Here is a 27,574-nt window from a genome sequence, read left to right as displayed (position 1 = left end):
TTGGATCCAGTTTTATATGAGTAATTAAGAACCAGCAAAAATCATAAAAAAATCAGGTTTATCATGCCACCAACTGTATAAGAACTTGGATTATTGGAAGCTAATGATTTTTGTTCAAGAAAAAATTGAAAGGCGTAAAGTGGAGAAATGTTCCGGCAAACACCTACTGCGAAAAAAGAAAAAAATAAGTTAGATGCAATTCAACGCCTGGTATAAAAAATACTAAGAGGTGAAGTTGGCATTTCACAAAGATTGTTCGACTTTTTCTACAACCCCAAACCCAATAAACTTTATACACTCTATCAACTCATTTTCCATGGATGTTCACACTTTTCGTATTTATATTTCTCTAGTATTTTATACAGAGTTCGAGGAGCAAAAGTCACAACAGTGGTGCAACTGGGTTTTGGTATTTGATTGAGTTTGGTCCTTAATCCTTATAGAGTCATGTAATCGTTTCCTTGTCTCTTTCATAATATGTATGGTTCTATGTTCTCGCAATTTTCTTCTACTAATAAACTACTAATAAAGAACGCAAACAATACAATGAACCACAGCAAGTAAAAAAATACCACCTTCTGAAAAACTTACAACTTTGAATGAGTTGTATCAGTCACTTCACATACAAAAGGTTGGAAGACAAGAATGAGTTTTGTCCCAAAGAATTTATACATAAATGTCACTTCGGTTGCACAAATGGATTAATCATGAAAGACCTTGAGTCAAGATCTTCAACAAACTTCATTTCTCTCCAGTGCCCTGAGTTCCAGAGGAACCGGCTCCTCCCCAACGAATCCGCTTCTGCAGATGTTCCAAGCTAGCCACTCTCTGCATAGAAACGCTTCTTCCAATCTTGTTTGCCCCAACTGCTTCTGCTGCACTCTGTCGTGAATTCTCAACCACCGGATTATCCATCGAACCATTTTGAATTCTAAGATCTTGAGCTGTTGTTAAATGATTATTTGGAGGGGTATGATAGTAGTGTGGTTTTGGATCATCTTGCACTGGTACAGCCGCGTCAGCTGATGTGTCGGAAGGGCTACTCACAAAAGACGGCATGCCCATTGAAGAAATTTCAGACATGCCATGGAAAAGTGGATTCAATCCGGTAACTCTTTTAACGGTTTCTTCAGCCATTTTCACCTGTAAAAAGAATAGTAAGATGAAATGTACGTGTAGTTTAGTTAAGCCTTAAATCCCTGTAATAGAGAATTTCCACTAAAAACTAAAAGCAAATCCAATTACAAAAAATAAGTAAAAATGTCGAAAAATAAGGATCGAGGCCCTGAATTTGAGGTTCTTCTAAAATGCTAATTATCTAGGGAATAATTAATGCATGGATGGCAGCTTCTGAGGTCGAGCCAAGTTGTAAAGTTTTTGAAGCGCCAAGGATCTAGAAAATTTTGTTTTTACAGTCTTCACATTTAGAAAAAAATATCCAATGCCGCACGTGTAAATGAATGTTCTAGAAAATTTACTATTCTGATAGCATTAGTTTACTCGCTGACAATGCCATGATAATTTATATTTGATTGCAATGTCATTTTATATTTCTTTCAAAAAATTAAGTAATCTCTAATTTAATGGCTCTTATAGTATTTGAAATTGAGAAATCCATAGATATAATTAAGTAACCTTTGCCCTCAGAGTCTCAACGTCAGCTTTCAGAACTCTGTTGTCTACAGCTGCTTCATTATACTTCTGGCCAATATCCGTGAGGCGTTTCAGCAATGAGGAGTTCTCAACTCTTAACTGGCCGACCTAAGAAGGAGCAAACCAAGATATAGCCCAGAAATTAATGGGAGGAGATTTTAAATTTATATTAAAAAAAAGAGATGACTGTACTTGTGTCTCCAGCTCAGTCAAATGGGCCTGCTTCCTCCTTCTTGAGCGTCTAGCTGATTCTCGGTTTGAAAGCATTCTGAACAGCACAATAATTAAAATAATTAATGACCTGGGAGCTCGGTTCTTTGATCAGCTGATTTGAAACAATATGTTTTTATTCTCAAATAATCCGCACTAGGAATGGATCATTTTATAGGGCGACCAATATAGTTTCGACTTAACTTGGTAATTTTTGTGTATTTGATTTTTGGTTAGGTAATTAAGGATCTGCTAGCAAGCTCAGCTAACTACGATACAACCTTCAACATGCTTGAGATTAAAAAAATTCTAATAACTTAGCCGCTCTCAGCCTGGTTCATAAACGAATCAAAAGTTCTTTTATAACTATTTTTAACATCTCGCCACTACTTGAAGAAGAACTGTTAGATGGTTTTTTAATGAGCATCTCGAAATTAGAAAGTATTTAGAAATTCAGTTCCGTTGCCATGCCCAAAGTTCAAACATAATGCAACAAATATTTAATATACTAACAAACGGTTTTCTCAAACTTGCACATTTAAGCAGCAAAGCTATATCGGTGTAAACTCTGAAAGAAGAATAGCGACGGGAAAGCACAAATTAACTTCAACTTTATTTTTAAGTAAACCACCAAACAACTACAAAAGTAGGCTCACCTTCTTACGCGCTTCGCATCGGTAGGGTCCATATTCTGAGTAGTTTCAGTTTCTCCCTCGGCTTCATCATCATCTGATTGTTCCCCTGAAGACCCACTACTTGTTGACTTAACCTGGACCCCAGATTTCTTAGACGTTGAAGATGGGGCAGGTGCGCCAAACGGTCCACCGTCTTTCTTGTCACATAGCTTTGAAGAATCTTGTCCACTTGCTACAGAGGGCATATTTTTATCAAGTAGCAGATGAACAAATTGCCCAACAACTCAAAGACAATATTGTGCCAGGTTGCATGAATTGGAGTAGTGATCTCAGATGCTTCATTCAGTAGTCAAAGATTTAAACCTCATGATCATGATTACATTTTTTGACAGCATTTACATCTGATTTTCAAAACATATTCAGATTTTCTAATTTTTTAGGCGCCAAAACAATGTATGGATATCGGATGCAAGAGTGAATCTAGGTGTCGAACTTTGTATGAATATTGGATGCAAGCGTGAATCTAGATGCCAAACTTTGTTGCAATATTGGATGCACATTTGAATCTAGGTGCCGAACTTCATGATTTCTACTGCTTAAGTATTGAGATTGGGCCGAAAGGCACCTCCCGTTTCCGTATAATATGCAAGTAGAGGAATTAATCACTAGGTCTCCATAAGGCACTAGAAAAGACAAGTGCACAGGTAGTTTGGATATGTAAGCTGGAAGGTTTTTCCTTCATTTAGCTATGTTGATTAGACACCAGACAAATTTCTGAATGACCAAATGACGATCTGAATCACATTTAATGCCGAAGCAGTATTCAAAGGACAGTCTCACAAAATAGAATCATAGCTCACAGTTTTTTAAATAGACAACAGCCTTGATTTTACAAAACACCAACCAACTGAGAATCCTTATACACATTCCATATTCACGAAATGATTAACTATTCCAAATACAGGTTAAAGTTTTTTAATAAAAGTATACACATCTCCACCAACATCATTCTACCTCCTTGCACATGGAAATTATAAAACTCTGAGAAAACTATTTCGTGCTGACCTTCATGATTAACATGAGAACCCGGTTGTGATGCATTAAAGGCCTGAGAACTGTTGTAACGCCCTGTGATAGCAGATTCTTGAGCCTTGCCATTAGCGGCCTAAATAAATAAATCAATTTACGACGCAAAGTCCAATTTTTTATTTCAAAAAGTAAACATTAAAGTCATAGTACAGTGTTTTTCCATTGAACTTTGTTTGTGCTCTACCTGTATCCCATCTTAGATATTCTCAATTTTTGATTTTTTGTGTATTCATAGCCAAATTTGACTGTAAGCAGATAAATGGAATATTATGCGCGTGTTTGGATTAAAGATTTGGGGCTTTATGAGTTTTAGATTCAAACACACTCAAAATTTGGCTCCAATACACAGAAATAAAAATTTGAGAATATCTAAGAAGGTAGAACTGTAGTGCACAAAAGTTCAATGGAAAAGCATGTGGCATAAACCTAACGGATTCAATTCTTAGCATCTTAACCACTTCCTGAGGATCGTATATAACTCGAGATTCACAAACTCATAAAGCCCCAAGATGTACAACAGAAGGCTGTTAAGCAAAAGGAACAAACGAGAAAATATAGTCAATGACCAGCTGAAATCAATTCATAAGCAGCACATAAAACTCCTAAAGCTTATTCTTTTAATAAAACAAAAGGGAAATAGATTAAAAATTGCGAAGGTGACGTCGTACCCGGGTCAAAGCTACGGCGGCGCACGCCAGCTCGAGACGACTTTTAAGAAATGTCTGATACTCCTCCGAATCTACGGGAATATTGGGATTCGGGATCCCGTCTAAACTTTTATTGGATTTGATCTCGACAACATCGTCTTCTTTCGGATTGGGGGCGGCGGTGTGATCAGGCGCGGCGGACTCCTGCAGGAAACGCTGGAACGCCCATTCGGATGGGCTGCGATTCATCCGCATCGCCTCAGATGAGGATGACGCGGCGGCGGGGTGGTAGTGGTGCTCCTCATCGTGGAGGGAAATCGGCGGCGGGTGGGGCGACCAGAAGTGGTCAGCTATGTCATCCACGGAAAACACCCTATCCATGTCTCTCGGACTCTTCCCCTCCACCCTCTGTCCTTAAAATATATACATTTTTAAAAAAACTTCTTATTTTTATATTTTATTTATTTCACAAACATAAATTTATAGACCACATTTTATGGGTTTTTTTTAAAATAATTTAATTTTAAAATTTTTTTTCAAAAATAATGTAAAAAAAAAAACCATTTTCAAAACTACTGTAATCCGCGCTTACGGAGCGCGGACGCTGCTCACGTGGAGCAGTGTCCGCGCTCCGTAAGCACGGACGCTGGTCCACGTAAGCGACAGAATATATATAAAAACCGTCGCTAATTAGTGACGGTTTTTTAAACCGTAGGTATAATTGAATCAGCGACGGATTGTACACTTAATTACGACTAGGTCTCTTGTGAGACGGTCTCACGAATCTTTATCTGTGAGACGGGTTAACACTAACGATATTCATAATAAAAATTAATACTCTTAGCATAAAAAATAATATTTTTTCATGAATGACCCAAATAAGATATTTGTATCACAAAATACGACTCGTGAGACCGTCTCAAACAAATTTTTGCGCTTAATTAATATAAAGCGAGTTTTTTCCCCGCTATATCTAAAATTTAATAGAAATATTGAGTTCAAACTCAATTATAAATATCTACACTTTCAACTCAATAAAAAAATCAAATAAATGTACAAAAGTATTGTCCAATATCGACATGAAACATACTTATTTTACAATAAAATTTAATTTCCCAATTTTGTGTGACAAAAACTTTAATGAGACTATCTCAAGAATCAATTTTGTGATACAGATATCTAACTCGAACCAATCGTCAAAAAATATAATTTTTTATGTCAAAAATATTACTTCTGATAATTATGGATCGAATCAACTCATCTTACATATAAAAATCTGTTAACCTTTTAACAAAAAAACCTACTCAAATATTAATCTTAGAACAAAATTGCATGTCGCCCGAAGAATATAATACGTTACTTAGTTATCCCATGTATTTTAATATCTTCTTTATTATTATTATTATTTTTTTTTTGGAAACCTTGAAATCTTCTTTATATGATAAGCAAATTTACCGAATGCTATTTGTTTTAGTCATTTTTAATATTATAACTTTTGAAAGAAAATAATGATTACTTCAATTGGGTCTCAATCATTAAAAAGTTCAGTATTTTTCAGCTTCTGTATACATTACTTCCTGGGAGATTTTTTTTCCCATTCTTCTCGAATTTAAAAACAGAAATAAACATATCGTATACGAAATTATATTACGTGTATAATAAATTTTAGCATTGACAAGATTTTTAAACAAGAAAGAAAGGCATTAAATTTCGAAAATTACATGATATTTAAAAATATAAAATATTTTTTGAAAAAAAAACTAAAGAGTCAATAATCCTTACCTTGATGTTATATAAAAAATTATGAATGAAAGGAACCCAAGAAAATAAATAAAAGTTATTGTAGCAACTAAGTCAAGACTTCAAATCTACTTGAGTAATCCAAAAATAAACGACAGGTATCGGTGGAGAAAGTAAAATTTGAAGCAAACAAGACATAACAAGAAGTCTCAAAGCTTTGGATTCAAACAAACACATTGTGACTAGGACACGAACTCGACTCAATCCTCCTCGAGATTGATAGAATCCTTAAATTTCCCATACAAAATCCTCTTCAACTCTGCCATTTGTTTGATTATAAGTTCCTTCTCTGCCTCTAGTTTCTCCAAGTTGTTGCTGGTCACATCTTTCATCTTCTCAATTCTGTCCTCGACTTCTTCTTTGGGCACATGCGCGAACACCTCCCCTATTTGGAATCGCACAATCTCCTCATCGGTGAGAATCAACTCATTGCTTGCATCCTCGAGATTTTCATTTGCTTCCTGGCAAAGATAGACACAAATGGGGAATCAAAAACTCAAAGTGAACAACAATAACTGAGACTTGAGAACTTCGCCAAGATAAAACTCACTTGGGGTAGAAGTGCTATGAAACCTAAAATGATTTGGCAGAACACTTTGTAAATGAACTACACGCAACCGAAACTAATTTTAATTTTTTTTTAAGAAAATGCATCATTTGTTACATACAAAAAACATCGTATGAAACAATGTTCCTAGCTCGTGGTCGTATAAAACATTATTCTCTCTCTCCTATCCTATATATCCTCACCAAAGCTTATTTCCCAATCCAAAAAATTATGAGAATCGGATTACAAAATAACAAATCTAAAACAATATTGCCTGAATGCAAAACTAAACACTACAGACATTGTGCTTTTTGGTCAAAGTCTTCCGTTGGAGTACTTTTCTTTCTTTTCTTAATTCCTTTTCTTTCTTATTTTGATGGGCATTAGCTTATAAGCCAAATCACCATATGAATATGTTCGATAAATCATAGATGACTTTAATCGAGGTTTCGTTAAAAGGAGCTGTCATTTATCTTGTCAATGGTAGCTTATGCTCCTGCCTCAGTGCCCTTTGCTAGAGAAAGTTTCAAAATAATTGGACTTTTCTCTAGCCTATGCCCTGCGACCAATAACTATCAGACCGTACTAATCAAATACTGTTTGTTAGCCATAAAACAAGCAGAACACGAAACAATCACAGCCAAGACACTTGTACATTAAGAAAATGTTATATCCAGTGGATTTTTTGTATAACAGTCTCTCCGAATTTCAGAACTTCTTACAGTATGAATATGCATTCTTCATGACAAGGATAATAAACAGACCAAGGTTATGAGCAAGTACTTGGCTGCATCAAACAGCCAGGAGCAAAATGTTACATCTTTCTGGTCGTAAACAGGGGTTAGAGGACGATAAGCTCCTTTAAATGCAAGAAAAAAAATCACATTTTCTGTACAATTTGTTAAAAACATGAGTTTCTACCTCTCCCCTCCTTGGCCTCGGTCAAAAAATTATTAGGTACACCTAAGGTAACGGAGATGGTAATAAACTAAGACTAAAAGAAGCAATTTCAAATTGCGGGATTGGTCCCGTGATTCTAAAACTGTGCAAAATTTAAAAAATTAAAATGCTAGCTCACGGACCATTATTATTCAATATTTCCAATGAAATCCTAAACTTTGAATACACGATAGGATGAGCTAAGATATATGAAAAATGAAAGTAAAAATAACCTTGGCAGTCCTGATTTCATCGTCTAACTCATGAAGCCGATTGTTCAATCTCCCAAACTTGTTGATATTCTGCTGATCTTCCCAGGTCACCTCAACTTCCGACCCTAAAAATCAAGCCTTTTTTCATAATTTTAAAAAAAAAAAAAAAAAAATCGTACTCAGTACAGACAAAAAAAAACGAATATTTGCAACGGATTTCAATGAATTCACTCACCTGCTGCATTCTTCACTGGATTTAAACAGCTATCTCCCACGATCAGTAGGAGGAAATCATTTGGGGACAAAAGGAACCTAGAAAAGTTTTTGGGTTTGTTTTTGCGTCTGGCTACAATAATATTTTGCTTTCAAAAGTGTTTTCTTAAATTGAGATTTTTTTTTAAATGTTTTAATTTCTCCTACAAAGTAATAAAATGAAATAGCAATAAAATCACTATTTATTTTTTACCTTTTTCTTAGTGTGGAGCAAGCCAATTTAGTGAAGACGGGAAAATGTGTTAGATAAATTAATTAAAATAGAGACCCGAATCGTTTTTGTACAAATACAAAAATTCATATAAGATAATATCACATCTCAATTTTACGAGATAAATCTCTTATTTGAGTTATCTAACAAAAAAATATTATATTTTATATTAAAAATATTATTTTTTATGGTAAACATTTCGCGAGGATAAAATAAGATGAAAAAAATAATAAAAGAAAAGAAGTAACATCAAATAATCAAATCATTCTCCAAATCTCACTCAGATTACGGTTCCCTTTAAAACATAAATATTTTAGAAAAAAACAATTATCAGTATACATACAAGCAGAAATGGGTAATCAATTTCAGTTTATTTTTATTGGCCTGCTGAATTATAATATATGTTCAGTCGGCTGACACTTTTGGACATTTTTCTCAAGAACTTTTTGCAGTCATACTACTTCAGATATGTTTCTTTGAAGATGCTGACAATGGAGACTAAATCCCAAAATCCTATGGTCAATCCTCTTCAATCCAATGATGCAAGCAATATAGAAAATCCCCAAGATTCAGGTGATAAAAATGAATGAATGAATTACACTTCTGTAGGCAGAGGTAGACATGCATTAGTTGTGAGGAAAAGTAGGGTCATTTGTTACAACGGAAAAAACGAAATTGACATCTTGATTCAAACAATGAAAATGTGCGGAAGATTTTTCATAATTCAAGCATCCTTTCATCGAGTTCTTTCTATCATTTTATAACATTTGGAGTGCTTAGTTCTATAATGTTTGAGATACGTTTGTTCTCTTGTATTAAGAGAATGTATGTTAGATTTGGAAACATAGTGAGCGGTTGTACAACATAAAATATTATAGTAGAATTCTTTTCATTTTGTCTGTGGTTTTTACCTTAATAATTTTTTTGGGTTTTTCACGTAAATCTCGATGTCCAATTTATTCTTTATTTTCATATTATTATCTGAATTATCGCACGTGAGACCAACATATTAACATATTCAGTGATAAATTTGTTTATCTTGTTTTTTGGCTTTTAGCAACTAATCGTTGTTCATGCAAAAAAAAGACTTTCTGAAAATCTAAACTTGCAGTGACGATATTTGTATGTACTAGTTGTCACTGAACCTTTTAATCTATGTGCTTTGTTTTCTCTTTTCTCTTTGAAGACCAGATACTTCACATTTGTTCTTTTGAGCTTGAGTATCAAGCCATGACTTATTGTTATTTAGATTTTTATTTAGAACATGTTCTTAATATTCATTCAGTCCCACTTCTTTCCATTTTCATCCATATTATTCTTGTAATCTGAAGTCACTGATTGATATGAGATTCTCGTTAAGTCACAGTAACGAATTTATGTTATGCTCAAGCGTCATTATCGATTATCGGTTTCTTTTGCCCCTCAAGCTATGTCTAAAAATATATTTTTACTTCACGCATTGCATATTTATTTGCATTATGTATAGTTTTCGGCATTTTTTGTTATTCCATGTTGTGTGTGTACTCACATCCTATAGGTTGTTACATATAGGTTGGTTATAACATGTCAAAATACCGTCTAGATTCTTCCGAGGGAGATTGAGTTTGAGATCATGTGTTACCTTGTGGTTTGGTCATGTATTGATGGTCTGTATTGAAGTGATCATATAAGACAATATGATATTTTGTGATCTTCTTAAAACTTGATTTTATACTTTGTGTTTGTCATATTTTCGATCTGATCGTAAATTAACTGAAATATAGTAGAATTTAGATTTCCTATATATAACGTGATGTTTAAACATTCATTTCAAATTATCATAAATAATTTCAGTAGAAAAATATATAATTGTTCCTAAAAAATTATCCCTCGATACAAAATAAAATAAAAATATATTTGTTATGTTTAAATAAAAATTTACTTAAAATATTGAAGTGGGGAATAATAATGAAAGTTAGATTATTCTACTTCAGTAAATGGGCGACGCATATTTAGGAACTTTAGTGAAGTCAGCGCACATTATTTGAGAATATGACTAGAGAGGTTTTATTCTAAACTTTATTTTATTCTATGATTTTATTGCTTAAATAAATAACTCATATTTTAATCAGAAAGAAAATGTATCAGGCACATGTATACATATACATATACATATACATATACATATATATATATATATATATATATGCTTAATAACATGTTTAATTTTTAGCACAAAAATTCTTATGAGACGTCTCACATATCAATTTTGTGAGAAAAATATTTTAATTGGGTCATTTGTGAAAAATATTTTTTTATACCAACAATACTATTTTTTATTGTAAATATGAGTAAAATTGACCCGTCTCACAATATATTTACTCAATTATTATATATATCACAAAACTCTTAGGAAACATTGTTCAATTTTGTGATACCGATCTTTAATTCGACTCGATTTGTTAAAAAATATTATTTTTTTATATATTTATAAAAAGATCATTTGTATTTGTTAATATGGATGAAAAATAAGAAAAATCATTAATTTAAAATTTTAAAAAATTATAATATTTAGATAATTATTCAATTATAAACACGCATTACGAGCATCCAAATGACTTCGGAAGAAATCTGGGCTTTGTTTGATAATGATAAGGTTGCTTTCAAAATCGGTGCGTTTGCATTTAAAAACCTAATCCGAACTTTGAATTTTTTCAATCCAAACAATTCCTGGCTGTGTTCATATATTTTCCTTGTCCGAAATCAAGCCCCACATCCCCACGTCATTGACCTCAATTGCCTTCAATCACGACCGTGGAAAACCTCGTCTTCTGGTGGTTTCAACTTGATTTAAGTATCATTTCGCTCTACCGGCCGCCTTGTATTTTCTCGACGTTTCGAATTTTCCTCTCGTAAGTCGTAATTATAATATCCCTTGTCTTGTTATTCGATAAAATTATCACACGTTGAAAAACGAATAATTTCATCCTGGTGGGAACGATTATCGATGATTAGAGTTTGTGGGTTCTTTGTTTGGTAATCGTTTAAGTAACAAAAAAAGGAATGGATAGCAATAATTGGCGGGCTGCCCAGGCCCAGATGCAGATTCCGGGTCAAGCTATGAGTAGCGAATCCGTGGTGCCTCCGGGAATGGAAGCCGGCGACTGGAGGAGTCAGCTTCAACCGGATTCTAGACAGAGAATTGTTAACAAGATGTAAAATTCTCAAACATTTTATATTTTCTTTACTTTATACAGTAGGTGTTTTTTAATTATCTACACACACACACACAAATTCTAAACTCGCAATTGTATTAGTGCTCGTTGAATTGCCTCTTTTTTCTGAAAAAAAGGCAAGGTTGCTAGTGTTTTTTATTTTATTTTTATTGGAAGGAGTCGTAAGGGGAATGAGGTGTCAAGAGGAAATTGTTTTTGAAGCTTCTTGACATGTTGGTTGAAAGTTGCTAGTTTGAGGAAATTAGTTACTTGTTTGGTAGGTAATTCCGATAAGAACAAAATTCAATGAATGTTTATTAAATTGAATCTTGATTTACTTTTGCATTTTGTCCATATATTTTCATGTTGGATTATGCATGCGATTAAAGCTGGCATGTTTCAAGATAGACCAAAAGAAAACAGAAATTGTGGCAAGACACAAATCCTAGTATAATGCCAGTTGCTGTTTTTCTGTATCCAAGGTTAAGACTTAAGAGCCATAATAACATGGTCTCTTTCTCCATCTCTTTTGTTTGCCTGTTTTGACTTACAAACTTGAAGCGAATATGTGTTATTGCAATGTCGGAAATGGACCGTCGCCTGAGCTGTATTGAATGACATATCACTTAAAATACATCTTTGTTTGCAACACAAATTTAGACTATTGTCACGCACTTAGGCACCAACCATTTGGCAATCAATAACTGATATGATTCTTCCATTGTTAGCCTGTAATCCACTTACTCCTATGTGGAGTTGATTCTGCCACTTAATGCAAAAACATTGTAGATATCTTTCTGGCCCCAGAAAAGTCTGATTTTTGCATGTGCATAGTTGATTTATCTGAAGGAGCTTCTTTCTTTCTGGCCATAATTGTGAATAGCAATGCTGTTCTATTGGTGGTGCATAAATGGACTGTTTTGTAACCTTTTCTTATCGCTGTTGATTGTTGTTGCTGTTGATTAGTAGAAAGTGCTGTGGATTGCATCAGTGCCCCCCCTGGTTTTTTTTTTCCTTCCTTTTTTTTGGTTGAAATTGGTTTGGAGCCATTGAATGGATTGAAGGGAGTAATCAAAATATTGAGAATTTTTAGAGGGAAACATAAACCTTTTTATTTCTAGTTCCGAACATGGGCATTTTCAAATTCAACATTCAGTATTCTGGAGAATTTGGATTGACAATGGGAAGCGGTGCATTTTTTAGTATTATTAGAGTTGGCATCCAAAACAAGTTATAGCTTGTTGCTTGTGCATGGAGAAAAACTTGGAATGTTGCAAACAGGCCCTCTTAAATTCCCAAGCTTTGCTTGGTTATTGTGCCTAATAGAGTTGTAGAATATTTTTTGTTCGTTCTTATTTGGTGAACTATTAGCTGATGATGTTGACATTTAAAAATGCATAGAATGGAAACCTTAAAGCGGCATCTTCCTTTTTCTGGCCAAGAGGGACTGCAGGAACTTAAGAAAATAGCCGTAAGGTTTGAGGAAAAGATTTACACAGCAGCAACAAATCAGGTACTTTGGTCCATGCCTTTATTTTTTACCTATGCTTTACGGAAAATTTGTCAATTGTACCTTCATTGGCCTACTAGCTATCCTAAAATTTGCTATTTTTAATTTTCTGACTCTTAATTACGATATCAGTTCTGGTAGTCACTTTTAAACAATTTTCTCGACTATTGCAGTCAGATTACTTAAGAAAGATATCTTTGAAGATGCTGACAATGGAGACTAAATCCCAAAATCCTATGACCAATCCTCTTCAACCCAATACTGCAAGCAATAGCAAAAATCCCCAAGATCCAGGTGATAGAAATGCATGAACTTGACTTTGTGCAGTGACTTATTATTAGCCTTTAGCAACTATCTTTCTTCATCTGATAACTGAGCTGCTGGATAGAATGAATCTAGACTCGCCATTTTTCAAGACAGGTCGATGTTTTTCAGCATGTACACGTGGGATCGGACCTTATATTTTCTTTGTTTAGAGACTTCACTTTTGTTAGAACTAACTGTTGGGCTTGAGTAGCAATCCACTTTATGACTCGTAGTTGCTTAGCTCTTTATGTTACTAGTTATGAATTTGAACATGCTCTGATAATTCATTCCAAAACAATTCATTTTCTCGCTTGAGATCTGAAGTCACTAATTGATATTATATTTATTTTAAGTCATGGTAATGAAGTTGACTGAAGTACTGAGAACTACCATAAACACCACTTCAAGAGGAGTAATTTTTAAGAAATTGGAAGGCGTAATTTAAAAAAGTTGAATCTTGAGTTGTTTTCCAAGTCTCAAAATAAAATTATGAATACAACTTTAGTAGCTTATACATATTTAAACTAGTGAAATAAAACTTTTCACATAAGTATCCAGCAATTAATTTGAGTTTTATTAAATGCACTTGTGTGGATTTGTTTGGTTACGTTTTTGGGGCTTTGAGGTTTGTTAAAGAAATAAAGCTTTTGAAATGTATTGGGCAGTTAAAACTGTGTCCAGTTTTTTTTTCAGAAAAAAGAAGATTTAATGTTGTGTTCAAGTCTGTAAATTATAATTGATTTTTTAAATATTATATTGGATGTTAATGAATTTAAAATATGCTGTATTGTGTCCTAAAATAAAATAAAAAACGATAAAAAACTTTAAAACCGGACAATATAAATGTTCAAGTCCTACCGATAAAAAAAACTCCCTCTCTCTACTTTTTAATTAACACATGAGAAAGTCAACAAAATTATGCCTCACCACTTTAATTTTTTAATACCATACATGGGGGTGGGTTTTTTTTCCTTCCCATAATAGTACCAAGCATAGTTGTCAAAGGCGAGCGCCTCTCGCCTCAAGGCGAGAGGCGCTACCAGGCGCGGGCATTGCGCCTGGGGAAATCCCAGGCGCAACGATTTACAAATTAAATATCATGAGACGACAAGAGCAGAAGTGTGCAGACTGCAACAGAATTACAGAAGCCAACAACGTGACAGCGTGAATAAGAGAGACCAAAAACCATTTATTGAAGAAAGCTCAGGTATCAGTTCTAGGGACTCTGATGATTCGATGGAAGAAGATGAACTTGATTTGGATGATTGAAAAATTTTAATCGTGTTACTTATTATAATGAACTTATTAATTATTTGTTGTTTTGTGTGACATTGTGACTTAATTATTTCGTATTTTAATATATTATTCTAAGATAAATATATTTTTTTTAAAAATAAATAATGTGCGCCTTGCTTCGGTAAGGCGCGCGCCTCGCCTTGCGCCTTGCGCCTCAGGCTCCAGAGCCCTTGTGCGCCTCGGTGCGCCTTGCGCCCTTGACAACTATGGTACCAAGCAACATAGAGAGCTTGTGAAATTCCTCCTCCCCTCGCAATTGCGTGGATTTGTCCAGTTGCTTCTTAGTCTTGATCAGTCACTTGTGTGTAGGGACTTATATCCTCTTATAGTTGGAGAATCTTTGGTATGTTAAACTTGAATGATCTTGTCACACAATGTATGATAGGATATAGTGTTATTCCACAATAACATTTCGACATGTGTACTTTCAACTAACAAAAACATATTATATTTTGCATGAAACTGTTTATAGATAGTTGGAAAATGTCTTATTATGGGTACTATTATGTATTTATCAGATTAGTTAGATTTCCTTAATTAATATGAAGTTTTAGATATATTTGTTTCCTTTTATGTTCAATTTTTTGGTGTATTAAAGGCCCGTATCTTGACTAAGCATATATCCCAAAAACAATCAGTGACACACTTCGTCCAAAATTCTTGACTGCCCACCGTGCTGATTAGGTTTCAAGGTCGGAAAAATAGTTTTCTGCTTCTGTTTTTGATAAAGTTTTTTATTCTCATAAAAATAATAATTCCAGTAAAGCTGTAAATTTTAGTAAAAGATCAAGTAGATAGAACAATCGAAAATCTTAACTCCCGTTTCTGCATCTCACCAAAACGATGGATTTTCATCACCTTTTTCTTCTGTTTCTATATGTCCTACCATATGAGATGAGTAAATTAAAATACCTCTCTACCTTGTACGAGTGATTATGTTGTATGAGACAGGCTGATAAATTAGTGCTTATTTTGTAGTATTAGACAGCCATATGGTAGTCTTATCTTGGCCCAAATTTAAAATTTTGAATATGATATTTCAGTTCGAGGGGGAATATTTTAACATACAAAAAATATTTGTACCATTATTGTGAAAATTAGGAAATTATCAATAATGAGCAATTCGCTCAGATTCCCTACTTTTCATTCTTTTTTTTTTATAGGAATTCCCTACTTTTCATTCTTGCTCCAATATGTTGCATGAAATGTCCTGACACCAGATAAAGCTGTTCAAATCATTATTGTTTCACGTGCAAAATTGTGAGACTGCTACTTGTCTGCTATTTTATTGTTTTTCCCGTCATGATGCCTAAAGTCAATAATTTTAGATTGTTTTTCAGTTTTTCTGCACCTAAAATTTCTTTGTAAGCACTAGCATTTTAGAAGTGTTTTCACTTTTCTCTTATATAATTAATTTTCCTTATTTTATTCATGGAGTAAATATCAGTGCCTATCTCTTGCTTGTAATCCTTTGTGATTCATTTCTCTCTGGGTTGCGTATTGACAAATCACATCAATGGATATAATGCATCTGGATTTTAGTTTTCTTTCTTATGAAGTGGTTCTTTATTTTTGTTTCTTGATCTGCCTTCACATTCACAACCTCACCTCTTTCCTTTCATTTTTGATTCGTTATGGTGTGTATAACAATGTCCATGTGTTTTTCCTGCAACTTTGCCAGCTTCTCAGACATTGCAGTCTCAAATGCAAAATCAGGTGCAGTCGCTACCTATGAATATGGTTTCCAATCAATCTCAAGTGCGGCAACAGCTATTGTCCCAGAATATTCAGAATAACCTCACATCAACTACAGCCCAGCTTCCTGGTGGTGGCATGTCTCAGGGCTCTGTGCCTAATGTTTCTAGTCAGAATCCTAACATGCAAAATATACAGAACATGTCTAATGTAACTCAAAATGTAGTAGGGAATTCTATGGGGCAAAGTATGCAATCCAATATGTTTGCCAACTCTCAGAGACAGATGGGGAGGCAACAGCAAGTTGCATCACAGGATCAACAACAACAATCTCAAAATTCACAGCAATATCCATACAACCAGCAGCTACAACAACACCTTATGAAGCAAAAGTTTCAACAAGGAACTGTCCCACAATCTCTTATGCAAGCTCAGATCCAGCAGCAGCAGACCCTATTGCAACCAGGTCAGCTCCAATCCTCTCAGCAGGCTGTTATGCAGCCTTCTTTGAGGCAGTCATCAGCTTCATCCACTCTTCAGCAAAATCAGCAGCCGTCTCTTCAGCAGTCAACTCAATCTATGCTTCAGCAGCAATCACAATCAGTCCTCAGGCAGCAGCAGCCTTCTGTCATGCATCAACAGCAAACTTCTTTGCCTCAGCATACAGTTCTAACTGCACAGCAACACCAGCCGCAACAGCTTAGTGGGCAGCAGCCAAATGCTTCAAACATGCAACAGAATCAACTGATTGGGCAGCAAAACAATGCCCTTGATGCACAGCAGCAACATCAACAGCAAAGGATTATGGCTCAGCAGAACAATATCACTAGCCTTCAACCCCCACAGACAATGAATCAGCAAAACAACCTTCCTAATATGCATCAGCAGCTGTCAACTGGGCAGCAGAATAACCTCCAGAATGTGCATCAGCAGCAATTAGGCTCTCAAACTAATTTATCTGGTTTTCAACAACAGCAAATGGTTGGAATTCAGAATGGTAGCTCCAGCTTGCAGCCTAATCCACAGCCGGTCCATATGTTGCAGCAATCCAAGGTCTCAGTGCAGCAACAAATGCAACAGACCATGGCAAATTTGTTACCTAACCAAGCTCATCAGTCGCAGTCACAACCACCGCAACAGCAACTGATGTCACAGATCCAGTCACAACAAGGTCAACTGCAACAGCAATTAGGCTTGCACCAGCAGGCAAATTCATTGCAAAGAGACATGCAGCAAAGGATTCAAACGTCTGGTCCCTTGCTTCAACCACATAATACTATTGATCAACAGAAGCAGTCGTTACAGTCTCAAAGAATCATTCAAGAGGCGCCTCTACGTAAGTGTATGGCGTTAAGGTGTTTCCGATACATGTTCATTGTTACCTGACATGGTATTCTGTTAAATGACCTATTTGCTTTGCCTTTTTTTAATATTGCTCAGACTCCCTTATTCTACAAAATAACTAGAAATTGTTATAAAAGCAATATAATAGGAATTTTATGCCTTTTCATGAATCAGTATTAACTAGTGTCTACCGACAGCAAACAACAAACAAAAAGAAGAAATGCATCAATGCCAAGGCATGATCTGTCGCTGATTTCAAAACAAAAATACTCTTATGTTGTTTTGAGAGTAAATAAAGTAATCCATGCATTTGAATTCTTATTTGAAAAATAAAGATGGAGGATAAAATTTAAATAGAAATTGTTGAGTTACGTCCACACCCTTTCTTGTAAAAAATAGAAAAATTTGGGGTATGGATATTGCTTCTTTTTTCATGATAAATGTGTGCACGCATGCACTGCTAACATATGTACAAGCCTTTTATGCTTTAATCCAATTCAGATATCTAATTTGCATCATCGTAGCATCTTTAGATTCATCATCACAGACTGGAAATGCTAATGTTGGTGACTGGCAAGAGGAGGTTTATCAAAAGGTATTGCATTTATATATTTATCTTTCCGATTTATGATTTTCTTCCTGGTCAACTGATTAGCCTAGTAGTATGATACAGACTGTTTTCCAAAACTTAGTTATTATTGTGTTTTAGTGACAAGAGTGTGTGGGTGTAGAATAACGTATAAAATATGTCATACTCCGAACCTTTGCACCTAGGGACATGCCAAGGCGCATAATGCTAGGGCGGGGCATTGTTTTAAGCGCGTGTTGAATGAAATGATTTTGTATTTTAACTGAAATTTATTGTACTTCGAAAAATATTTTTTTTATTGTTGTATAATGGTTTTGCAGTAACATATAATATGCTATACAACAACTTTCTCCATATTTCTACATTTTGATAAAAATAATAATTTAATTGGTGCTCCCATTTTTGACATGGTGCGCACTCTTGTGCCTTGAAACTAGGCTAAGGGTATTGGTGTGTGTTTAATAACTGTGAAGTAGGTACCTTGAGCTAGTGCTTGCCATCTTACTCACAGGGTATATCATGTTTCCTCATTATTTCTCCCGTCATATATTTTGTATATCATTTTTCCTCTTTATTTCTCCCTTGAAAATTTTTATTTTGAATCTGAAACTGCTGAAACTTGTCTGCAGATCAAAACCATGAATGAGAAGTATTTTCCTGAATTAAATGAGATGTACCAGAGAATGGCTGCTAAGTTGCAGCAGGTAGCCAATTTATCCTTTACTCATTATGCTTTATTTGATCAATGTTTAAACTGGTTTATCTCCAAAATGACTTGAACTAAATGATAAATGTTTGTTGTTAGGTATTTCTTCTGGTGACTTAACGTTTCATTTTGTTTGCTTTGTAGCTTCTGAAAAACTAGATCTAATGAGCTCAATTTTATCATTTTCTCACATTCTGCTTCAGCCCCCCAACCTATCCTAGATTTACCTTTTAATGATATTGTATGATTTTGTGCATTGCAGCATGATTCCCTTCCTCAACAGCCTAAGAATGAGCAACTTGACAAGCTCAGATTTTATAAGCTTATGTTGGAACGTTTGTTAATGTTTCTGCAAACTAATAAGAATGAAGTTAATCATTCTCACAAGGAAAAGATTGTTGGGGTTGAGAAGCAGATGGTCAATGTTCTTAATTCGAACAGGCCACGGAAGCCTGTTTCTTCTTTGCAGCAAGGGCAGATCCCCCAGCCTCACTTGCCTGCTATGCAACAGTCTCAGCAGCCACAACCTCAAATTTCTCAGATACATATCCCGGAGAATCAAATGAATTCTCAGATGCAGCCAATGAATGGACAGAATTCTCAGATGCAGCCAATGAATGGACAGAATTCTGTGACGACTGCACAGCAGAATAGTCTGAACAACTTGCAGCACAATTCCTTGTCTTCTGTATCTGCTGTCTCAAATTCTCGTCAAAATATGATGGATACGCTCCAGCCTGGATCGATTGTTGAACCTGGACAAGGAAATTCTCTCAACTCAATTCAACAAGTACCTGTGAGTTCTTTGCAACAAAATTTGGTAACTGGCGCACATCAAATGAATATGAATTCAATGTCATCACAAAATGGGTTAACAGCAATGCCATCAAATATGAATCCCTTGCAGTCAAATTCTAACATGCTCCAACACCATCAAATAAAACCAGATCAACAAATTTTTCAAACACAGCAAGTAAAACAGCAATATCAGCAGAGGCAGATGCAGCAACAGTATATGCAGAGACAACAGTTAATTCAGCAGCAGCAAACAACTCAGCAGTCAACTTCACAGTTAACTGCTCAGCAAATGATGCAGCTTAATCAGATTAATGACACCAATGATATAAAAATGAGACACCATATAAGTGGCAAACCAGGAGTTATCCAGCAACATACTTCCTCTGGCCAACGTCCATCATATCACCCCCAAATGAAATCTGGAACTCCGTTCTCTATTTCTTCTCCTCAGGTCCTTCAGGGTGGATCCCCTCAGATTAGTCATCATCCTTCACCACAAGTTGACCAACAGAATCTTCTGGCATCTCATGTCAAAGCTGGAACCCCTTTGCAATCAGCAAATTCACCATTCATTGTCCCATCTCCTTCAACTTCCATGGTTCCATCACCCATGCCAGGGGATTCTGAGAAAATCAATCCTGCTGTTTCATCGCTGTCAAATGCTGGAAGCATGGTGCACCATTCAACTACTGGAGCACCTGGACCAGCCCAATCTCTTGCAATTGGGACTCCTGGGATTTCAGCCTCACCTCTGCTTGCAGAATTCACCAGCACTGATGGCACTCATGTTGCTGCATCAACCATTGTTTCTGGAAACAATAATGTCGTGGAACAGCCACTTGAACGCTTAATCAAAGTGGTTTGTGGAATTTCTTTTGTGACACTTGCTCCATTTTTTAAATGAACCTCATTACCACATCTTATCGTAAATTTGATTTTATACGCTGTTTCTTTTTATCAGGTGAAATCTATGTCTCAAAAATCTTTGAGTGCCTCTGTTAGCGACATCAGCTCAGTTGTCAGTATGGTTGACAGAATTGCAGGATCTGCTCCAGGAAATGGATCACGGGCTGCAGTAGGTGAAGATTTGGTTGCTATGACTAAATGTCGTCTTCAGGCCAGAAACTTTTTTGCTCAAGATGGACCCGGTGGAACCAAGAAAATGAGACGTTATACAAATGCAATGCCATCCAATGTTTCATCTACCTGCAGTGTGAGTGATAATTTCAGGCATATAAATGGAAGTGAATCTGATGGAGAGTCCACTGGGGCATCGAGCGTCAAGCGGGCAAGGATTGAGGTGTTTCCTACTTTTACTTTTTATTTATTTTTTATTTCAGTGCTGGAGCTATTGATCAGCAAAATTTACTTTTGAACTTAGCATTTTAATTAAGATTCTTTAGCAATTTTGCTGTGATATCATGCTATGCATAGTCTTCCGTCTTTTTGTTATTTTTCAAGGTTATCAAAAACAGAATGTAGCTCATGAATGTGACATAAATCGAACACACAGTGGTAAATATTCCCATGAAATTTTTGAATGGGGTTTTGCGAAATTGTTATGCTTCCGTGTAGATATGGTTGGTATGGATCTTGCAATGATGCTACTTAGTGCAATACCTATAAAAAAACATTCATTAACTAAATATTACACGTGATTCGTGAAAATTGACAATTATGTTAGCACCTCCGTGTTGCTAGTCATTCCTTGTTCTCTAGGTGCAACTCAGTCCGCCTGGAGGCACCCTAGGCATATTGACTTTGATGTTAGATGTTCATTGAAATACCATGAGCAGACGTGCGGGCAAGACTTAATGTTTGCATTTTGGATCTTTTGACCTTGCACGCCCATGGCTATGATCCTTTTCAAACTGGCTATTGTGTGCTTCATGATGACAATGGACCACTAGTCCACTGATGTGCTCTTTCTTATGTTATTATTAATAAAATATCGTTTCTTATAAAAAAAACGTTTCTTATTTCATTTTAAGTGCAATGTTTCATGAAATTTTGTACATACTTACTTTTAAAACTATATTGTATTATTATTATTATTATTATGATCATCATCATCAGGTAGAGTATTATTGGTTCTAATAAAGACTATTTATCACGTTTGTAGGCTAACCACGCACTTGAAGAAGAGTTGCATGAAATCAATCAACTACTTATAGATACTGCGGTATGTATAAGTGAAGATGATGTTGATCCAACAGCAGTTGCTGTTGCGGCTGAAGGTGGTGGAGGAACTATTGTGAAGTGTTCTTTCAGTGCTGTGGCACTGAGTCCAAATCTGAAGTCACAATATGCTTCAGCACGAATGGTAAGCGTTTGTCATGTGGACCCTTTTTTTACTAAATTTCAATTTCCCTGATTTACATTATTGTTTTGACAAAAATGCAGTCACCAATTCAACCTTTAAGGTTGTTTGTTCCCAACAACTATCCAAATTGCTCTCCTATACTTTTGGACAAGTTTCCAGTTGAAGTCAGGTGAGGATTCAATGGAGTATGCACTTTTCTGTCTATAGCTGGGCCGTCCAGTTTCATTTCTTATCATCCATCATTATCATTGATACTATTATTATTGGTTAATGTTTTTCATCTGCAAGTCAGGGGATTCATTTTGCACACTTTGCAAACAAAAAGACTTTATTGCTGCAATCTTTTTATAATGAACAAAAATCATTAATGGTGTTTGCATTATCAAGAAAATTAGATGACCGTGTTAGTTAAAAAGGATTTCAAGCATATGCTTGTGTTAGAAGATCCCAGTTTTTTATAAAAGAATTGCAAAGTCTCACGTTAGCATATTAGATGTAGTGACATGGTATGAATGGGATATGTGAGCAGTAATTAAGCATCCAAACTCCCTTGAGTTGTTTATAAAGTCCCCTGACTCGAATACCGGAAAAACGTAGCAAACTTGGCTTGTTGTGAAATGTAAACCCTTGGTTCAAAGCTACTGGGCTGTGTGACAGTTTGAGATATATTTTCCTCTGTTCGTAACCTGCAACTGCGTCAATATACCTTGCAAGAGGTGTTTTTGAAACCATCTTAAAGGTCCGTTCGACCATTTCCCAAGAAGCATTTAGCTTCAATTGATCTCAGCAAACAAGGTTGTTAGACATGGTATGATAGCTAGAGTTCCCCAAATTACAAGTGATGATCGAAGTTAAGATAAATGCTTTTAAAATTAGTAAATATGTCGTCTACTGTGTCCTTGAAATTGGTCAACAATCTGGAGAGGAACTACAAGTGCTGAGTGGAAAAAAAATTTGAGGTCTGTATTCTGAAATAGATTTGACGGCCTATTTTACTTAAGTTTTCACTGATATTTCTAGTATGATCAATTCCAAATTTGTCTATTATCCAGTAAAGAATATGAAGATCTATCCAGAAAGGTGAAATCAAGATTTAGTATCTCTCTCCGAACTCTAGCACAACCTATGTCACTCGGGGAGATAGCAAGGACTTGGGACATCTGTGCTCGTGCTGTTATTTCCGAATATGCTCAGCAAAGTGGAGGAGGAACCTTCAGCTCAAAATATGGGACATGGGAAGACTGCTTGAGTACGGCGTGATCATCATGATGGCTCATGCAAGAAAATGACTTGTGCAAAACAGTGATTCTACTGATTTCTTCTTATATTTGCCAGTATAAAATGATAGACCATGTATAAATGTGCTTTGTGGTGATCATCAAAATGTTAGATATGGGTAATTTCAATTTGCTCGACCCTTGGAATACTTCTCCAAGGATCAAAATATCTTATAATACACATTGTGCATATTGTAAAACATGTATAGCTAAATAAGTTAATATGGTTTGTTTCTTTAGAGCTCTAAATTTACAATGTTTTGCTTCAACTTTTTTATTTTCCAGACTTTTTATGTTCTGTTTCAAGTGAAATATAAGATAATGTGGAGATATCTTTTTAATAGTCAAATAAATAAAAAATAATAGTTAATATAGTGTTTGATATTATCATTTTGGTTTTTTAAAATATTAATACTATTATTTATTATAATTTAAATTTAATGATTTGATTGATTTAAATAAATAATTAATGATGGGATGGATGGAAATTAGTAAATAAATAAATAATAATACAAAATAACAATATGTTATATGATTATATAACAATCTAAATGGTACCTTGAGGATTTGATTATTGCAAAGTTCGAGAACAGTTGCTGGATAGAAAGATTTTTTTAAAAAAAAATTAATTTTGAGAATGAATTGATTGGGATTTCTTAAAATAATTAGCTTTTTAAACATATTAAAATTCAATCCTATCTTTATTTATAATTTAAATTTTAATTTAAAAGAAAATAATTAATTTTAAAATAACAAAAAATGTTCTAAACTACGTTAGCATAGTAGATGTTAGTAGTTTGATCAGCAAAGATATCAACTTTGTACCCTGTGATTGATAAAAACATCCATTAATAATATATAAACCCAAGGGAAGTTCACAAAATCAACTCTCTATCTTAAAAAATTGAAATGGATGGTAGATGAATTGAAGATCTTTTGACACAGATTTAAAGTTCGAAATGAGAGGTTGAGTTTGAATCAAATTGTAATAATTATTTCTCCTAATTAAAAAAATGAAAATGCTCGATTTTAAATAATTATGTTTTTTGAAGTCAGTCAATATTTGGATTAAAATTACAAATATTTTCATTCATTTTTTTACCAAAAATTTTACCAAGTATAAATTACAGAAAGTATAAGAATTATGATTTTTTTTGATTGGAAATCAGATATTATGCATTAATTAAATCAACAGTAATTACATCCATCAACCACGATAGGTAAAAACCATCTATCCAACATGAACGAGAAGGACGAGATAAAGCAAAATGCGCTAAACAGTTCGCCAACTTGTTTGCATTTCTACTAACATGATTTAACTTTTTAAATCTACCAGAAGTTAAGATATCCAATATGTTCAAGACTAACAGTCCTTGATGGTTGCGAGCCTCAGACTTCGGCGTCACCTCTTTAACAACATTACAGGAGTCCGAGAAGACCCAAACATCAGAAAAGTTACCTCTCACAGCAAGCATCAAACCAAAATGGATAGCCGAGAGCTCTGCCTCCAACACTTATCCTGGTCTACGTATGCATATGGCTGATGCAGCAAAAATAATTTCACAATGATTTCGAATCACAGCACCCACACTATATTTACCAATAGTATCATTAAACCCAGCATCGACATCAAGTCGCCACTGCCCCAACGGAGGAGACACCCACATCATATCTCTGCTACTCTGCACCTCCCCTGAAGCTAAATTACAAGCACATCTAGCTGTTCTAAATTGCTCAAGATATGACAATACACACTCGACTTTAATACATTTGTTGGGAATTTGGCTATTATGTTTTAAAATACAAATATTTTTCTAAATTACCCAAGCAACCATTGCAAATAATTCAAAATCAGCATGTGAAACTTGATCCATTAGGCACAACCCACATGATATAAAAGATATACAAATTATGATTATTTTTCTGTTTATAGACAAAAAAAACAGTCGAAAGTTGTTTCTCCTTTCCCAAATAAAGAAAATACTTCACCTGTTTTCAAATCCAAATCCAAATCAAAAAATGCCCATGGCCTCGCCCTCCACCAACTACGCCGCCCGCCGCCGATGGAGAGTATTCTTCGACATCTCCGCCTTCTCCCTCCCCTACTCTTACGCCGAGGCAATTTCACGATTTCGCCAAAATCTCAACCATTTCCGCGTAAATTACGCGCTGATCATCCTCATCATCCTGTTCTGCAGCCTCATCTACCATCCCATTTCAATGATTGTTTTCTTGGCTGTATTTGTCGCCTGGATTTCCCTCTACTTCTTACGAGAAGACCCAATTGTTGCTTTTGGCAGAATCGTCGATGATCGTCTCGTTTTGGTTGTGCTGAGCTTGGTCACTGTGGTGGCATTGGTGTTTACTCAGGTGGGGTTGAATGTGCTTGTGGCTTTGATTGTTGGGGTGGCTGTTACTGGTGTTCACGCGGTCCTTAGGGGTACGGAGGATTTGTTCTTGGATGAAAGTGAAGCGGCCCGAGGTGGATTGATTTCTAATGTGCGGTGAAATTTTGCTCTTGTTTGGAATTTGGATGCATGTGTATGGGATATAAGGATTTGTAGACTTCTCCACTAGCATTTAAGGGATCTCATGACAAAAATAATCTAATTTCCTTATTTCTTTTGGATTTTAAGGAATTGTGTGATGTCTATTGTTGGAACTTGGATCGGGTGAGGTCAGTTTTAACAAAGTGATAGCATTTAGTTTAGCTGGTGGCATTTGTGAGTTTTAATTGGTCTTGTTGAATGTTGAATACCGAGAACAAGATGGTATTGTCTTTCTTGTTATTTTTAATCAACATGGATGGATAATAGGGATTGAGGAGAAAGCGTTGAGAAGTTGAATGAAGCAGCACTATTTCTGAAAAAATCTTGTGTAAATCAAATAGGACTTAGGAGAGTCTTTTGGGCTAGCGGGGAAGGTGATCTTCTTTTTGTCTTTCTTTAGCTTTTATGCTTTTTAAGGTCTGACAATTAAAATTGGTTTTGCTATGTTTTATTGTCAACTGAGGAATACACAGGTCTTTCATTCTGACATGAGCAGTTGGCTTTCTTCCTTTAAACTTTTTACAAATTCAGCCTCACGTAAACAAGGCTAGGAAACAATATGCATATACAACTGACACCCATGCCCATTTCGTTGGAGCTGAATGGAAACTAGAATCAAGTATATTCTGCACATTAATTACAAGCCCCAAAAGAATTAAGGAAGACACCAGATTGGATAGATGATTGTCACTTGAAGAAATGGAGTTTTTGTAGTTTCTAAGCACTTGTTTTTCATCAAGATTTATTTCCTTTTTGGTTACAATTTCTCTTCCTGATAGATGGTTTTAACGATTTCACTATGTCAGAATTATATAATGTGTATGAGGTGACCATTAGAAAGGCATCTACAATTACATAAACAAATGCTATTCTTCTTTTCCTTCTATTCACTGTTTCCCTGCCCTTCATTTCTTGTTCTATTTGTTACGAGCTCTCAATTGAGGTGGGGCAATAGCTGTTAGTGGTTTAGTCTATAAGAAGTTAGGTGGCGGTGGGGAGAAATTGATGCCAATAACAGTTCACCTCGGCGATCTCATTGAACTAAGAATCATAATCTGGGCTGGTTGGTAAGGATTCCATGAGGCAAGTGGGATGGGAAAGAAATAATTCATGATAAATTACGTGTTTTAAACCACTTATAAAGAAATTAATGAGTAAAGCTTGGAAATTCCCGTGGCTTTTTTCATGAGATCTTCTGGAACAGATCGAAAAAAAGCCTCCGCGAAAGTTTGAGTCTATTTATAGAGGTTACCTTGAAGAGCTTCAAGGCGGATTCTCCAAATCAATGATTCAGATTAACGAAAGAAAATGAGCAAGTGGTTGATAGATGATTGGCCTTCAATGTCATTAACCGATAACTGCATTATTACCAGCGTACCATGTTGATGGAAACAAACTGCAGATGTGGGTGATCATTGGTCATGTGAAAATCAATAAACTCTCAGATGTTAATGGCCCAACCATTAGAATCTGTTCTGTGGAATTTGGGCACTTCAGGTTTCATGGATCGTTAAACCAAATAGATACTCGCTCACTCACCCTCTGAAGAAACTTAGGACCGTGGAGGAGGAGCTATCAGAACTGCTGTAATGGGGACACAGTTCTTCAAGACATGCATCAACTGTAGCAATATGTTTTTGTTTTTTCCCCTTTAAATTCAATATGTTTTTGTTTTTTTACCCTTTAAATTCAATATGTTTTACTGGCTCGTTTAGTTGTGAACTTCATTATTCCTTTCACTTGCTTTTATATGGTGATTTCTGCGTTTGAA

At 35.2% G+C, this 27,574-nt stretch overlaps 4 protein-coding genes and 1 long non-coding RNA gene across 6 annotated transcripts; 2 read left to right on the top strand and 3 right to left on the bottom strand.

Moving 5' to 3' along the window:
* Positions 1 to 576: 576 nt before the first annotated feature.
* Positions 577 to 4,654, bottom strand: LOC140962802 (light-inducible protein CPRF2-like). Its single transcript, XM_073421813.1, has 6 exons — positions 4,256 to 4,654; positions 3,564 to 3,663; positions 2,520 to 2,730; positions 1,846 to 1,921; positions 1,636 to 1,761; positions 577 to 1,143 (listed from the first exon to the last, which is right to left on the bottom strand). Exons 1-6 carry the CDS (start codon positions 4,613 to 4,615, stop codon positions 742 to 744), a joined length of 1,275 nt encoding a protein of 424 aa, XP_073277914.1. The 5' UTR covers positions 4,616 to 4,654; the 3' UTR covers positions 577 to 741.
* A 1,400-nt stretch (positions 4,655 to 6,054) lies between these two features.
* Positions 6,055 to 7,976, bottom strand: LOC140963264 (probable prefoldin subunit 4). Its single transcript, XM_073422552.1, has 3 exons — positions 7,968 to 7,976; positions 7,754 to 7,864; positions 6,055 to 6,495 (listed from the first exon to the last, which is right to left on the bottom strand). The coding sequence occupies exons 1-3, from the start codon at positions 7,974 to 7,976 to the stop codon at positions 6,235 to 6,237; spliced, it is 381 nt and encodes a 126-aa protein (XP_073278653.1). The 3' UTR covers positions 6,055 to 6,234.
* A 2,996-nt stretch (positions 7,977 to 10,972) lies between these two features.
* Positions 10,973 to 11,281, bottom strand: LOC140962680 (uncharacterized). The gene is made up of 2 exons (XR_012172589.1): positions 11,159 to 11,281; positions 10,973 to 11,062 (listed from the first exon to the last, which is right to left on the bottom strand). It is a non-coding gene; the product is annotated as an uncharacterized lncRNA (long non-coding RNA).
* LOC140962678 (mediator of RNA polymerase II transcription subunit 15a-like) lies at positions 11,056 to 23,495 on the top strand. Of its 2 annotated transcripts, none has more exons than XM_073421630.1 (11): positions 11,056 to 11,410; positions 12,812 to 12,923; positions 13,094 to 13,214; positions 16,204 to 17,553; positions 18,095 to 18,156; positions 18,780 to 18,854; positions 19,119 to 20,513; positions 20,616 to 20,954; positions 21,777 to 21,977; positions 22,058 to 22,146; positions 23,030 to 23,495. In XM_073421630.1, the coding sequence occupies exons 1-11, from the start codon at positions 11,259 to 11,261 to the stop codon at positions 23,235 to 23,237; spliced, it is 4,104 nt and encodes a 1,367-aa protein (XP_073277731.1). In that variant the 5' UTR covers positions 11,056 to 11,258; the 3' UTR covers positions 23,238 to 23,495. The 2 variants fall into 2 exon arrangements, with proteins under 2 accessions (XP_073277731.1, XP_073277729.1); XM_073421628.1 differs by having other exon boundaries at positions 18,086 to 18,156.
* A 1,716-nt stretch (positions 23,496 to 25,211) lies between these two features.
* On the top strand, positions 25,212 to 25,868 carry LOC140962679 (PRA1 family protein E-like). The gene has a single exon (XM_073421631.1). The coding sequence runs from the start codon at positions 25,274 to 25,276 to the stop codon at positions 25,760 to 25,762; it is 489 nt and encodes a 162-aa protein (XP_073277732.1). The 5' UTR covers positions 25,212 to 25,273; the 3' UTR covers positions 25,763 to 25,868.
* The last annotated feature ends 1,706 nt before the right edge of the window (positions 25,869 to 27,574 follow it).

The sequence above is a fragment of the Primulina huaijiensis genome, chromosome 17 (assembly GCF_012295235.1).
Source record: "Primulina huaijiensis isolate GDHJ02 chromosome 17, ASM1229523v2, whole genome shotgun sequence".
Lineage (NCBI taxonomy): Eukaryota > Viridiplantae > Streptophyta > Magnoliopsida > Lamiales > Gesneriaceae > Primulina > Primulina huaijiensis.
Note: the sequence above shows the minus strand (reverse complement) of the source record. Positions and strands in the feature narration are given on the sequence as shown.